This window comes from Leptonychotes weddellii, chromosome 16 (assembly GCF_054177405.1).
Source record: "Leptonychotes weddellii isolate Sample4059 chromosome 16, ASM5417740v2, whole genome shotgun sequence".
NCBI lineage: Eukaryota > Metazoa > Chordata > Mammalia > Carnivora > Phocidae > Leptonychotes > Leptonychotes weddellii.
This window is the reverse complement of record NC_138384.1, coordinates 10918195-10931630: the sequence shown is the minus strand read 5'-3', so window position 1 is coordinate 10931630 and position 13436 is coordinate 10918195. Positions and strand designations below refer to the sequence as shown.

Below are 13436 nucleotides of genomic sequence, written 5' to 3'. Positions count from 1 at the left end.
CCGCTCTGGAGGCGGCAGGAGCTGAGGTCTCTGATTCCATAATAACAACGCTCTGCACTTAACACAGCACCTTCTGTAATCTCCACACACTCCACGGTGGTTCATTAAGAGGCCACTGCTCTGCCAGGAAGCCCCCACTGTCTGCTTCACCCTAAGAATGGGGCTAGGAGTGAGGCGCAGTCCCAGGAAGGCGGTCAGGTGGGCAGGCACTCCGGCCCACTGCCCCTTCCTGTCAGAGGGAAAAGACCCTAAGTCAGCAGAGAAACAATGGCTGAAAGCCACAGATGGCCCAGCCTTCGATGGCGCCCCTTCCGGGTAGGACGCAGGATGTGGGCACCTACCTCAGTCTGTCCATCTGTAAAGAGGGCTGGGGCCTGCACCTGAGGCCTGGTGACTGGGGGTGGCCAGGATCACCTGCCACCCTTAGGAGGCGCCCCGATGCCTCCAGATGCAGGCCTAAGTGTGGAGCCATGATGGCCTGGGAGCTGGCCAAGCCTGCCTGGCTGGGCCAGGAGGAGGGGGTGACAGGCGAGAAGAGAAGCCCCCATGGCTAGGAGGGAGGAAAGGGCCGGTCCGGCACCCAGAGGAAAACTTCCCAGGAAAGTGAGCGCATCAGCCTTCCTGGGGGTTGGCACAGATCCGCACTCCGCCAGGCCGTCCTGGGGGTGGGCTGTCCCGGGAGAGACACACCCCCGGCCCCAGGCCTGGCCATCGCGGGGACGTCCATGGAGCACAACGGGGCAGCTACCCCAGGTGGTTTCCTGGGGGCAGCACAGACCTCCCCCCTTCACCCGGCCCAGCCATCCTGGAGCGGGCCTCCCGGTGAGCGACACACACCTCTCCCCACTAGGCTTGGCCATCCCGGTGGGGGGAGGGGGTTCCGCGGGACAGCACGGACTCTGGCCTGGCCCGGCCGTCCCAGGGGTTTCCCGGGGCCAACAAAGGCCCCTGCCAAGCCTCCCGTCCTAGGGGGGTCCCGGAGGGGACAGCACGGAACCCAGGCCGAGCCGGCTCCTGTGAGAGGATGCACAGAAAGGCAGGGGCAGAGAAGCCGCCCCCACGCTAACCCCCATTCATGCCCAGCCCGGGAAGGCCCAGGTGGGGTGACCTCCGCCCCCAGCCCGGAGCCCCCCACGGCATTAGGCCTGCAGCGGGCGGCGCGAGGTCTCAGGCCCGGCCAGGGGCGGCAAACCCGGGGTCCCGGCCGGCGGGCGGCACTCACCGGCACGGACATCTTGGCCTCCGCTCCCGGGCCCCGGGCGGGCAGCGGCGCCGGCAGGCTGGGGGCTCCGTTCCGCCGCGCCGCTCAGAGCCCCCCGCGCGGGGTCCCGGCGCTCTCGGGGTTCCCCGCCGGCTCCTGCGCGCTCCCGGCGGCCGGACTGTCCGGCGGCTCCAGCCCGCGCCGCGCATGCGCCGCGCCGCCCCTCCCCCTCCCGTCTCCTCCCCGGGGGCCGCGTTAAAGGCGAGGACCCCGGACCATGGCATTTTTCTGTCGGCCCAACGCGGCGAGGAGGCTCGGTCTTCACCCTTTACCCAACCTTCAAGGGCCACCTCGAGTCGCACCATCTCCTGTTCTCCCACCGGGTTCTGGAGACCAGAGCCCCCACCCCCCACGTTGCCCAAGCCCACGATGCTGGGCGCCTGCCCTGTGGTCTGGCGGGGCTCCCAGTCCCTGTGTCTGAAGGCGATTGCAGGTCAACCTCGCAGGGCTCCTAGAAACCCTCCCCGCTCCTCCCGCTGAAAGCCCAGAGACCCGGGCACCCCCACGCTACGCTGCCCAGACCTCCTCCGCCCGCTCTGCCCTCCCCCGCGGCCCCTCCCTCGGTGGTGGGGAGCTTCCGACTGCCTGGGAACAGCCTAGCGCATTGTCGGGTCATCCGACAAATAGAGCTGACAGATAGAGCTGGACTGGCTTTTAGGGAGGATCCTGCCTCCCTGTAACCCCCACTCAAGGGCCACCCACAGCCAGGCCACCCAGAGCCAAGGGCCAGCCCTTAGACGCTGGAAGACGGGCCTTCGCGGCCCCAGCCTTTCTTCCCCAAGGTTAAACATCCCCAATTTCTTCAGCTGTTCCACATCTGCCATGGTGTCCACAGATAGCGGGCCCATACCTGTGCGCCCTAATTTCCCACCCCCTGCCAGGTGGGCCTTGCTCTTCTCATGTTACATTTAATAAACTGAGGCTCTGAAATCCCTCAGCAACCAGAAGGCAGAACCAGGAGTCTGACCACTCTGGCCTGCCACTCATCATATACAGCCTGTCCCTGTTCCCTCTGTTTCCCAGAGAAAGGGCTGCTACCACCCAGTAAGGATGAGTGAGCACCTAGACCAAGGTTCCGGGGCTGGGTCAGTCCAGGGAGATCAGCACCACTGCCACCCCCTCCCCCACCCCTCCATGGAGGAAAGGTAGAGCTGGCTCCATGAAGCTGGCTGGCCGCAAATGTGGTTCATGGCAGGACCTGGGGGACAGAGCTCCAGCCCTCTAAGACATCTGTAGGGGCAAGCGCCCAGGGCTACAGGTTCTTTCATCCGCCAGGTGTGCAGTGCCAGGAGTCCTAAGGTCATTGAACAGAGGGGAGGAAGTACGGGTGAGGTGAGCTTTCTCGGAGACCTAGATCCGGCCCCAGCTCCCCAGGCCTCAAAACCCCCCGTTGGCAGGTCATCCACTGGGGTTTAGGAGGCTTTCCAGCCTTCTTCCCCGAGAGGTGGGGCTGCCTTGGTCTTTCTCTAGGATGCTCCTTGGGAGAGTCCTAACAGTGGTCCCCAGCAATGAGAGGGGTACTAGATGTGCAAGAAAGGGGGGGAAATCGAGGCCTGCTATGAGGCCCAAGTCCCAATTCTAGGTCTGATGAGCTGGGGTCCTTTCCTGTTCCACCTAAGCAGTGTTGCCCGCCCCCTTGAATGGGCATTGTCAGTTATGCACCTCAGTTTCCCCAGCCCCAGTGCTCGGTAAGGCATTGTTGGAGGGAGCAGGCAGGGCCCCAGCAAACAGAGGGGGTCTGGGCCGACAGCTGCCACCTCCTCAAAGAGCGCTCTGTGTGTGTGTCTGGCAGGCAGCCCTGCCCGTGCCCACCCGCCCTCGTCCAGCCGGCACTGGGGCTCCCGAGCTGGGGGCAGCAGCTCAGCCTGGCGCCTGGGCTCCCAGCCACATGCGCATGCTGTCTCAGAGGCCCCCACGGCCACCCTGGCCCCTCCCTCACTGAGTCCGGGCTCCTCCTCCTCCCTTCTCTCCTTTGGCTGGATTCTTTTCGCCCACTGTTTCTGTGTCCTCTCGCATCAGCCCCTTCTCTAGGTGCCCAGGCCAGAACGGGCTAGCAGTGGGAAAAGACCCCCTCCACACCCCTGGGTAGAGGGAAATGGAAACCCAGGGGAGGGGTGCAGCTGGGGTCATGACCTCCAAACTATCTAGTCCTTGCCTCCATCTGGTCCCCAACAATGGCTTCCAGCTGCTTATTCGGGGAGGGTGTCTCTAACTCATCCCTTAGCACAGGAAAAGGGATCCCTGGCCAGAGCCTCACTTACTCCAAGGCAGGGACCCAGCACCTTGGGTAGGGTGTTGTACCCCACCCCCCACAACTGCATCCTCCATTCCCCAGCAGGCAAATGATCCCAGGATGACTCAGTCCCACGGAGGACAGGCTCTGGGGGCCTCACGACTAGTAATTCACACGAGAAGCAACAGCTGGGTTGCCTGAGCAGTTGCCAGCACCCCGAGAAGATCCTTGAGGGCCGACCAGGGCCCTAGGGAGACAATGGTTATTGCTGTTCCTGGCACTGGGAGGGAAGGGAATTTGGACCTGGCCACAGAGTAATTTGGGACAGAGACAAGCTTCATACTCAGGTCTCTGGACACCCAGGCTTCTGTTCCTGGACCTTGCCATGTCTAGAAGGCAGAGAGGCCTGGGAGGTGGCTCCTTCTCCCCACCCCCACCCAGGGTAACCAGGGACCTCTCTAACAGAGGGACTCCTGGCCCAGGAGCACACAGTGAGCCTTTCAGGGCACTTGAGGGCACCGTGGGATAATCCTACCGTGACAAATGCATTGATGACAAATGACAATGACAAAAGCATTGTGCTTTTGTCACCACTGAGGAACTAACATTGGTAACATCCTCATTAGCTAATGTTCACACTCTGTTCAGACTGCCTGAGTTTTCCCCCACTGTCCTTGTCCTTTTCCTGTTCCAAGATCCCATAGACAATCCCACATTACATTTAGCTGTCATGTCTCCTTATGCTCTGCTGAGCTGTAGCCATTTCTCAGACTTTCCTTGCTTTTGATGACCTTGACAGTTTTGATGAGTATTGGTCAGGGATTTTGTGGAATGTCCCTCAACTGGGATTTGCCTAGTGTTTTTCTCATGGTTAGACTGGGGTTATGGATTTTGGGGACGACCTCAGAGGTAAAATGTCATTCTCACCACATATCAAGGATAGATACTGTCAACGGGACAACTTATCACTATTATGTTGACCTTGATCACGTGGCTGACACAGTGTCTGTCAGGTTTTCTATTCTGTACTCTTTGGAAGGAATGAGGATTTATGCTCCATTTCCTGAGGGCAGAATATCTACATAAAAACATTTGGAATTCTTCTGTGGGAAATTCCTCTCTTCTTCATTTATTTATTCATTTATTTATGTCAGTATGAACTCGTGGATATTAATTTTATACCTTGGATTATAATCCAATACTACTTTATTTTCTTGCATGTATTGACCTTGCTTTGGCGATAGGGAGTTCTTTCAGTTGGTGCATCAGATTTTTCAAGAGAATCTAGAAATCCAGATGTTTTTATAAAATCGCTGGCTTTTGAAACGTTGACTGAGTGAGCCAAACAAAATGCTTCCACAGGCCAACCCCAGGCAGCTCTTGGCTCCGGAGTTAGATTACCTGGTTTGAGTCCTGCTCTGCTGCTTGCATCTGGATCATTTTGTGCATATGCATAAGTTAATCTGTCTGGGGCTCTGTTTCCTCATCTGTGAAATGGGAGGATAATACTTCCTGGGTGGTTGAGAGGATTCTATTGAATGACTCTGGGAAAGTTTGGGGCACTGGACCTGGCAAGAACCCTTGCTTTGTAAACAGCAGGGACCATCATGGCCACACGCATGAGCCAGGCATTTAGGTTAAGCAGCTTCCTACGGAGAGCAAGATCTGAGCTTGTTTGAAGGAGACCTTTTAGGGTTGGGGGTGGCCAATGGGACCCTGTGAACTCTGGAGTGGATGAGACCAGGAACTAACACCCCAACGCTGGTTTTCAACTTAAGAGTTGAGTTCCACTACTCTGTAGTAACACCACATTGACAGGTGAGGGAGTACCCAGACTAGAGTTCCTTTCTTACTCTAAAGTGTGAATGACTACCTCTCCCCGGACGGCAAGTCAGCCTGGCACAGAAAGAGACGCTCACCTTAGTGAAGTGGATGGGGAACCCACTGGCCCACCAGGCGAGACCTTGGGGTTCTGTCTTGGCATCACTTCAGACTTATCCTGTGACCTTAAGCAAGTCCAGGTTCCAGTATCCTTGAGGGTAATTCCACAGTCTCCTTGAGGGTGGGCCCTAGGGGCTAGGGCAGGGCACTTCCTTGTCTCTCCCCCATTCACAAAACCTTCGGTATGCTCTGCCTGAGAAGCACCTGGTTAGGAGAGGGGGTGATGTGCAGGTCATCAGGTGACTGGCTACAGAGGGAGACCATCGTGCCCTAAACAAGGTGGCTTCAGGACCTGGTGGCAGGAGGGAGATAGATGTATTAGTTTCTTACTGACGCTGGGACAAATTCCTACACACTTAGTGGCTTACAACAATACGAACTTTTTTTTTTTTTAAAGATTTTACTTATTCGTTTGAGACACAGAGATACAGAGAGAGAGCAAGCATGAGCGGGGGGGAGGCAGAGGGAGAGGGAGAAGCAGGCTCACCTCTAAGCCAGGAGCCCGACGTGGGGCTCAATCCCAGGACCCTGGAATCATTACCTGAGCCGAAGGCAGACGCTTAACCATCTGAGCCACCCAGGCGCCCCAACAATACGAACTTCTTATCCTACAATTCTGGAGGCTGAAAGTCCAAAACTGGCTGGCAGGGCTACCTTCCTTCTGGAGGCTCTAGGGGAGGACAGCTTCCCTTGCCTTTTTCAGCTTCTAGAGACCGCCTGCATCCCTTGGCTTGGGGCCCCGCATCACTCTGACCTCTGCTTCCATCCTCCCATCCTCTCTGGCTCTGGCCCTCCCGACTCCCTCTTAAAAGAACCTGGTGACAATCGTGGGTCCATTCAGGTAATCCAGGACAACCTCTCCATCTCCAGATCCTTAATTTAATCAGAGCTGCAGAACCTCTTTTGCCTTGTAATGTAACCTAATCATAGATTCCGGGGGTTCAGATGTGTATGGGAGGACCCCTGGCCCTGCAGACTGCTCCCCATCTGGGCCCTAAGGCCTGAATCCTGGCGATGGCTGAGTTTGGCCAGGGCAGAAATCCTCTTACTCAGCTCAAGTGGCATCTCTTGCTGTTCATGGGAATAGCTATAACTGACCTATTGCTCCCGCATAGCATCTGGCAAGACAAGGCAAAAAACCCCAACAGGCAGGGACCCCTTGACCCCAAAATTCCAGGAATTTATCTTTAAAAATGCACTCATGAGTAGCCAAAGATATACATGGAAAGGCTATCACTTGCAGCTCTCCTTATTAACATGGGAACAACTTACATATTCAATAATGGGCTCCATTTAAATCGTGGAATATTTACATGATAGAATCCCATCCTGGGTGTCACCACCAATGATAGAGAGTGACATGGGAATACATTTATAATATGCTGTTAAGGGAAGAAAAATAGGCTTCCTGAATAAGTATGGTCAGATCCTATTTTCATAAAAATTCACATATTTATATTTATGTCATATATTTGCGTTGGGAAAAAATGTGGAAGGGTAGATAGCACAGTATCAGCTGTGGCTATCTTGGGGTGGGAGTGAGATTTTGTTCACCATGTGTAATATTTAGAGATGGCCTACTGGGAGGTTGATTAATAAGTAGGGTTTTATCTGTCTTCATGGATTGGGATTTCACAGGAGACTGTTTTTGGAGGAGGGAATGGGGTTTCGGTGTAATTAAAATTATTTTCTCTATTTTCCAATGTTTTTTCAAATGAACATCATTACTTGGGCATTTTTTTTTAACAGTATACACTTTTTTAAATGGTGGTAAAACATACATAACAGGAAATTCATCGTTTTAACTGTGTTTTTTTTTTTTAAGTTTATTTATTTAAGTAATCTCTACACCCAATGTCGTGCTCGAACTCACGACCCTGAGATCAAGAGTCACACACTCTTCCGACTGAGCCAGACGGGTGCCCCCATTTTATCTTTTTTTTTTTAAGATTTTATTTATTTATTTGACAGAGAGAGACACAGAGAGAGAGGGAACACAAGCAGGGGGAGTGGGAGAGGGAGAAGCAGGCTTCCCGCTGAGCAGGGAGCCCAACACGGTTTCGAGCCCAGGACCCTGGGATCATGACCTGAGCCAAAGGCAGACGCTTAACGACTGAGCCACCGAGGCGCCCCCCATTTTAACTATTTTTAAGTGTACAATTCAGCGACATGAAGTTCATGCACAGTGTTGTATAATCATCATTATTATCCATCTCTAGAACTTTCTCATCATCCCAAACAGAAACATCCCAGGGACGCCAGGGTGGCTCAGTCGGTTAAGCGTCTGCCTTCGGTTCGCCTCATGATCCCAGGGTCCTGGGATTGAGTCCCACATCGGGCTCCTTGCTCAGAAGGGAGCCAGCTTCTCCCTCTGCCTGCAGCTTCCCCTGCTTGTGAGCTCTCTCTCCCTCTCTCTGATAAATAAAAAAAAAAAAAAAAAAAATCCCAAACAAAATGTCTCCATTAAACCGTAACTCCCCTTCTCCTCCTTCCCCAGCCCCTAGCAACCACCATTCTACCTTGTGTCTCTAAGAGTTGGCCTGTTCTTGGCTAACTTTTTTCTTTTTTTTAATAACAGTTTATGAGGGAAACATGAAATTGCCAAGTCCTAGGAAATGCAAGCCACCGTGGATGGGTTCCTACAGACACTCTGGGGCCTGACACCCAGGAGATGCAAGCAAGCAGCCATCAGAGTAAGGCCCTGTGGCCAGTCCCACGCAAATCCTGCCGCCCGGTCGCTGCCCCCCCGCCCCGCCCCACCCCCAGCAGGCAGGAGGCAGAGGGGAAGGGACTTGCCAAGAGCTCCCAGAACAGGACAGCTGAGCTGGGCAGAACCCCAGGCTCCCACCTCGGCTGGCTCCGAGGGCCCTGGCCGCCAGCCTCCTGGTTTTCTAGGATGTTTGTAAACACCCAGAGACCAGAGCCTCTTCCAGGAACAGGCCTGCGTTCTCAGTGACTGTGACAAGTGGAATTTCACTGTCCACTGGAAACAATCCCCAGGGCGTTGTGTTTCTGAATCCGAGGATGAACCCACCCGCCTGAATAGTATACATTCTCTAAATTAGTAAAGAGCCCGAAAGAGCTGTTGTCACACTGAGGTTACCACTGCGAGTCCCCAGAGCAGCGGTCCGGTGCTCAGCGAGGCAGGGAGGCCGGGCCCCCAGCCCCCCAGGGGCGCTGGGAAAGTCTCCCTGCTCCCGGGGACTGAGACTGACCCTTGTGGAAACAGGAAGGGACTCACGGTAGGGAGTGAGATCTGCACTTTGGCAAGAACCCGGCCTCCCTGTCACCTTTGGCCTCCAGGGGCAGGGCAGGGCAGGGCCTGGGTTCTGGTCCTGCCTTGTGAACTTCAGCATGGTGTTTCTACTCCAAGCACGTTTTCATCCCCTCTGTCAAATGAGGCTTTAGTAAAGCAGCAAAGCGGCCCCCAGCTCCAGGGAGCCCCCTCCCTATTTCATTCTATGTGAAAGCCGCCCCCACCCCCACCGCCGAGAATTGAGCAGTACGTGGCCCTGGCTCACACGTCCTGGAAGGCCTGGGATCCAGGGCATGTAAGGGCTACTGGGGCCCCCAGCGCGGAAACACCCGTTAAACGCTGCTGTCCGAATCGCTGACTTGTCTCTCCGCCCACCAGCCGGCCTTTCCTGGCCCGGAGCTTTCTACTTCTCCTGCTCCCCGGAGGCAGCCGCGGCCCCACCCATCCTGATGGGGCTGAGAAAAGGGGAGGCTAATAAAGATGCTGGAGGCTGGCCCACGTTCTGGCCTCGAGGGTGACTTCTGGCAAGTTCTTTATACAAAGCCCTCGGGCTCAATGTTTGATGGGAGCAATGTCTGGCGGAAGGTTCTAGAAAGACAAGGCTGCATATCACCCAGATGACAGACCTTCCGAGTGGGATGGAGTGATGCTTGCTGAGGGGCAGCCCTCCAATGTCAGGCTAAGACCTGGAGACACAGTGAAGACCCGGATGGAGGAGTGGAAATGGGCTCTGCCCTCCTGGTCGGCCTGTGCTGGCAGAGGCTTCCTGGAGGAGGCGCGCTCAAACAGGAGCTTGAAGGATGAGCAAGAGTTCAGGGGGCCCGTGTGGGCAGCAAAGCCGGTGCGGAGAGGGGCTCCCCTCCAGGGTCCAGCAGCCTGAGCGCCACCTGTTCCTGGGGAGAGACAAACCAAGGTTTCTGAAAGCAGACCCTCAGTGGGGAGGCCTGCATTCAAACGCCGACTCTGCCATGCTCTAATGTCCCCCACCTGGGCCAGTCGCCCCTCTTGGGACCTGAGTATCTCCTTCTGGGCAATGCGGCAATTGCATAGAGGGCTCAGAGAGGGTGCTGGGGACACCTGGGTCCACCCATTTGGGGGGTCTACTTCTGTTCCCTTAGAAGGCTGCGTCTTCCTCCGTCGTTCAACCATGTCTCCATCTCTTGGGGTATTGTAAGGCATCAGACCCAGACTCCTGCTGGGAGTCTGCATCCTGATGGAAATCCGTGGCTGGGGGGGGGGGGCCCTGGGTGATAGCCACCTATGCAAAAATATTGATTGTGTACCTAATCTGTGCAAGACATCATAGGGGTTGTCATATCCTAAGAGCAGAGCCTGAGACAGGGATTCTTTGAAAGTAGCTTCTTGAGAGAAGGGGAGTGGGGCCAGAGAGAACGGGGAGGTCCAGCTTCAGCCTGGCCTCCGGGGAGCTCTGGAGTGACTTGCACCTCAGAACTGGTCCCACCTAGGGGGCGGCCCGTTAGGCTACACACTGACCACTGCCTGGCGTGGGGTGGGGAGTAATTTGGGCCAGGAGGTCCCATTCGGCCAAGGATACTTTTCCAAAGATGCAACAGCTGTGAGCAGGGAGCAGCCACCTCTCCCCGCACTTGGGGTTCTGGGCCGTTCCACAGAGGAGAATGGGTCAACCAGTCTACAGTCCTACCGGTTCTTCTGCCCTTAAGGAGCCACCAGCTATTGACTTTCCTGTCCTCACCGACCCTTGGGCATATTTGGGGAGTTGCTTGCAGAAAGGCCTGAAGAATAATAAACAGGTGGGGATAGGATTTCTGGACAACCCTTCCTGTTGCTTTCTCCCCCTCGAATCCCGGCAGCACCCCACGCAGTGTCCCCTTCGGTGTCCCTGGACACTCCAGGGAGGGAAAGGCTCAGCCCAAACCGTGCCCTGTCAGGAAGGAGCCCTCAGGGAGAGGAAGGGGCTTCGTCAAAGCACCACAGAGTTGGGGCTAGGACCCAGGTTTTCTGATTTCTAGTTCTTGCCCTGCTGGGGAGAAAGCCCATGTAAGGAGGAGCAGAGTCTCCCTTTTGTGGCGGGGGGGGGGGCGGGTAGCGGGGAAAGCTCCCTTGGTGAGCCGAAGCTGGATCCCCTCTTACTCTCTGGCCTCTGGGCACGTCGCTTTAGGCTGCTGAATAACCCAGGCCCCAGCGAGACTAGGGAACAAGGACATAGCAACCCCTGGGCCGCCGGCAGCCTGAGGGAGACTCACTGCCGTGACTCAGCTTGGAGAGAGGCTGCCCGAGAGCTCTGTGCATTGTGGGGTATTGTTCTTGCTGCCAGCTTCTCAGGCTTGTGAAAGGGATGCGCCTTTGGGTTGATTTAATTTAATTTAATTTATTTGAGAGAGAGAGAGAGAGCAGGGAGAGGGGCAGAGGGAGAGGGAGAGAGAGAATCTCAAGCAGATTCCCCGTGGAGCAGGGAGCCCGACGTGGGGCTCGATCCTATGACCCTGAGATCACAACCTGAGCCAAAACCAAGAGTCAGATGCCCCAACTGACTGAGCCACCTAGGTGACCCTTGGGTCGGTGTTAAATGGTTTCCTTCCAGATAATCCGTTTGTTTAGCCATCTCCAAGGAAGGAGGCTTCAGCAGCCCTGAGGCCCAGGGTAGCCTAAGCCCAGCTCATCCTGGGGGGCCTGGGGTCTTGCTGTAGTTGGCAGTGAACCCGTTTGCCATCTGCAGGCACAGAAGCCCAGATGCGCTCCGCTCTCCTGCTGCCCCAGCCTCACTGGCTCCCTCTTGTCCAGGGACGCACCGAATGAGGCAGTTGCCATGGGCCAGTCTGCGCAGCTTCGTAACTGTCAAGCAAAAGTGAGGCTGCGTGAGGCAGCCAAAGTTCACAAAGAAACAATGGTGCCAGAACTGACGCTTGGGGCCTGATCCCAGGTCAAGGTCAAGGTGGTAGACCTGGAGAACACACAAAGGGGTTGAGATGAAAAAGGGGGCCGGAAAGCCATTGAAAGGAAGGGGAGAGGCACCTGGCTGGCTCAGTTGGTAGAGTGCCAGACTCCTGATCTTGGGTTTGTGGGTTCGAGCCCCATATTGGGTATAGAGATTACTTAAAAATAAAATCTTAAAAAAAAAAAAGGAGGGGAAGCCTTAGTTTGGGAAGATAAAGACAGAGAGGGAGTGAGATTGGAGGCCAAGCAGCTGGGAATAATAGTTTAAGGCAAATTTGGACTTGTTCACCAGACCTCAGAACCGCTGGGCAAGTGTAAAGGAAGGGTAGTGAAGCCCCACCTTTTCTTTCTTTCTTTCTTTTTAATTAAAAAAAGATTTTTTTTAAGCAAGCTCTACACCGAACATGGGGCTTGAACTCATGACCCTGAGATCAAGAAGAGCACATTCTACTGACTGAGCCAGCCAGGCACCCCTTGAAGGCACATCTCTTAACTGCACAAAACTCATCTGCCCTGAGAGGTAAGGCTAACTGGATTCAAAAACTGTTCAGAGCAACCCACAGATGAACGTGCCACAAAACTAGGTTTGTGATGAATCAGGTCCTGGGGCATATTCCTGTTGCCTTCATCAGTTCTCCAAAGAAGGAGAAGCAATAGGAGACAGGGAGGCTTCCAAGTCCCATGGTCAGCTGTCTGTGGGCTGGAGACCCTGGCGGGGAGCTGACGGTGTATGTCCGGTTCAAGTCTGGAGATCTCCCAGAACCAGGAGCACGGATGGTGGGAGAAGGATGTCTGTCTGAGCTCAAGGAGAGAGCAAATTTGCCTTTCTCCTTTTGTTCTATCCAGGCCCTCAATGGATTGGATGATGTCCACCCACACTGCTGACAAGGATCTTTACTCAGTCTACCTATTCAAATGCAATCTCTTCCAGAAAAAAACCCTTACATGCACATTCTACCAGCTATCTTGGCATCCCTTAGCCCAGTCAAGTTGACACATAAAATTAACCATCATGCCTGTCTTGTTCAAATGCCCCTTCCAGAGACAGGGCTGGGCTGGGCTGGTACCAAAGAAGGTTCGGCACTTAGGCGTGATCTAGTCCAGTCTTCTCCAGGGATGGCCATTCTCCTCCTAGTTCCAGCCACATCTCACCCAAAGCACTGGGCTCCATGCTCAGAGACAGGCAAGCAGGGCAACCTTGCTGAATCTTGTCTTTTCAGAGGAAGACAAGATTCACATAGAAAGAGAGGCGCACAACCACTTTGCTGGAGAGAGGGAGACCTTTCTGGGAGGTAAATGGGCATTATATTTCAAGGCCCTGAAGATGTGTGCCTTCCCTGACATGACAACTCCACTTGTAGAAGTGATCTAGAAATAACCAGTGATGCAGATCAAGATCTAAGGACAAGGCAGTTCATCGCGGCATTATTTTTAACAACAGAAAGCAGGTAACCTCAGTGACCAATGGTGGAAGACCAGTATAATAAATTATGGTACAACCACGTGATGGCATATCCTAGAGCCGTTAAAACTGTTTTCTCAAAGAACGTTTGAGGGGCACCTGGGCGGCTCAGTCGGTTGAGCATCCGACCCTTGATTTTGGCTCAGGTCATGATCTCGGGGTCCTGAGATTGAGCCCCTCATTGGGCTCCATGCTTAGTGCGGAGTCTGCTTGTCCCTCTCCCTCTGCTCCTTCCCCAACTCTCACTCTCTCTCTCTCTCAAATAAATAAAATCTTAAAAAAATAAAAGGAATGTTTGAATCAATGGGGAAATGCTCGTGGCATATATCACAGGGCAGTTCAGTCCAATACAGTTTTTTTTTTTTTT

At 54.7% G+C, this 13436-nt stretch overlaps 1 protein-coding gene, 1 long non-coding RNA gene and 1 other non-coding gene across 5 annotated transcripts in view; 2 read left to right on the top strand and 1 right to left on the bottom strand.

Annotated features, from left to right (window-relative positions):
- BCAR1 (BCAR1 scaffold protein, Cas family member) overlaps nt 1–1566 on the bottom strand; it is a 36522-nt gene extending 34956 nt beyond the window's left edge. Inside the window, exon 1 of one of the 3 annotated variants that reach the window (XM_081807368.1) lies at nt 1223–1566. In XM_081807368.1, coding sequence (XP_081663494.1) covers nt 1223–1566 — 344 coding nt within the window. Of the gene's footprint in view, nt 1–341; nt 610–1222 lie in introns of those variants that run through there. The other 2 variants (XM_081807375.1, XM_081807376.1) reach the window with 2 other exon arrangements.
- Nucleotides 1560–13418, top strand: LOC145717649 (uncharacterized). The gene is made up of 3 exons (XR_014140995.1): nt 1560–1694; nt 8014–9604; nt 11995–13418. It is a non-coding gene; the product is annotated as an uncharacterized LOC145717649 (long non-coding RNA).
- On the top strand, nt 11684–11756 carry TRNAR-CCU (transfer RNA arginine (anticodon CCU)). Its single transcript has one exon. It is a non-coding gene; the product is annotated as a tRNA-Arg (tRNA).
- Nucleotides 13419–13436: the final 18 nt, after the last annotated feature.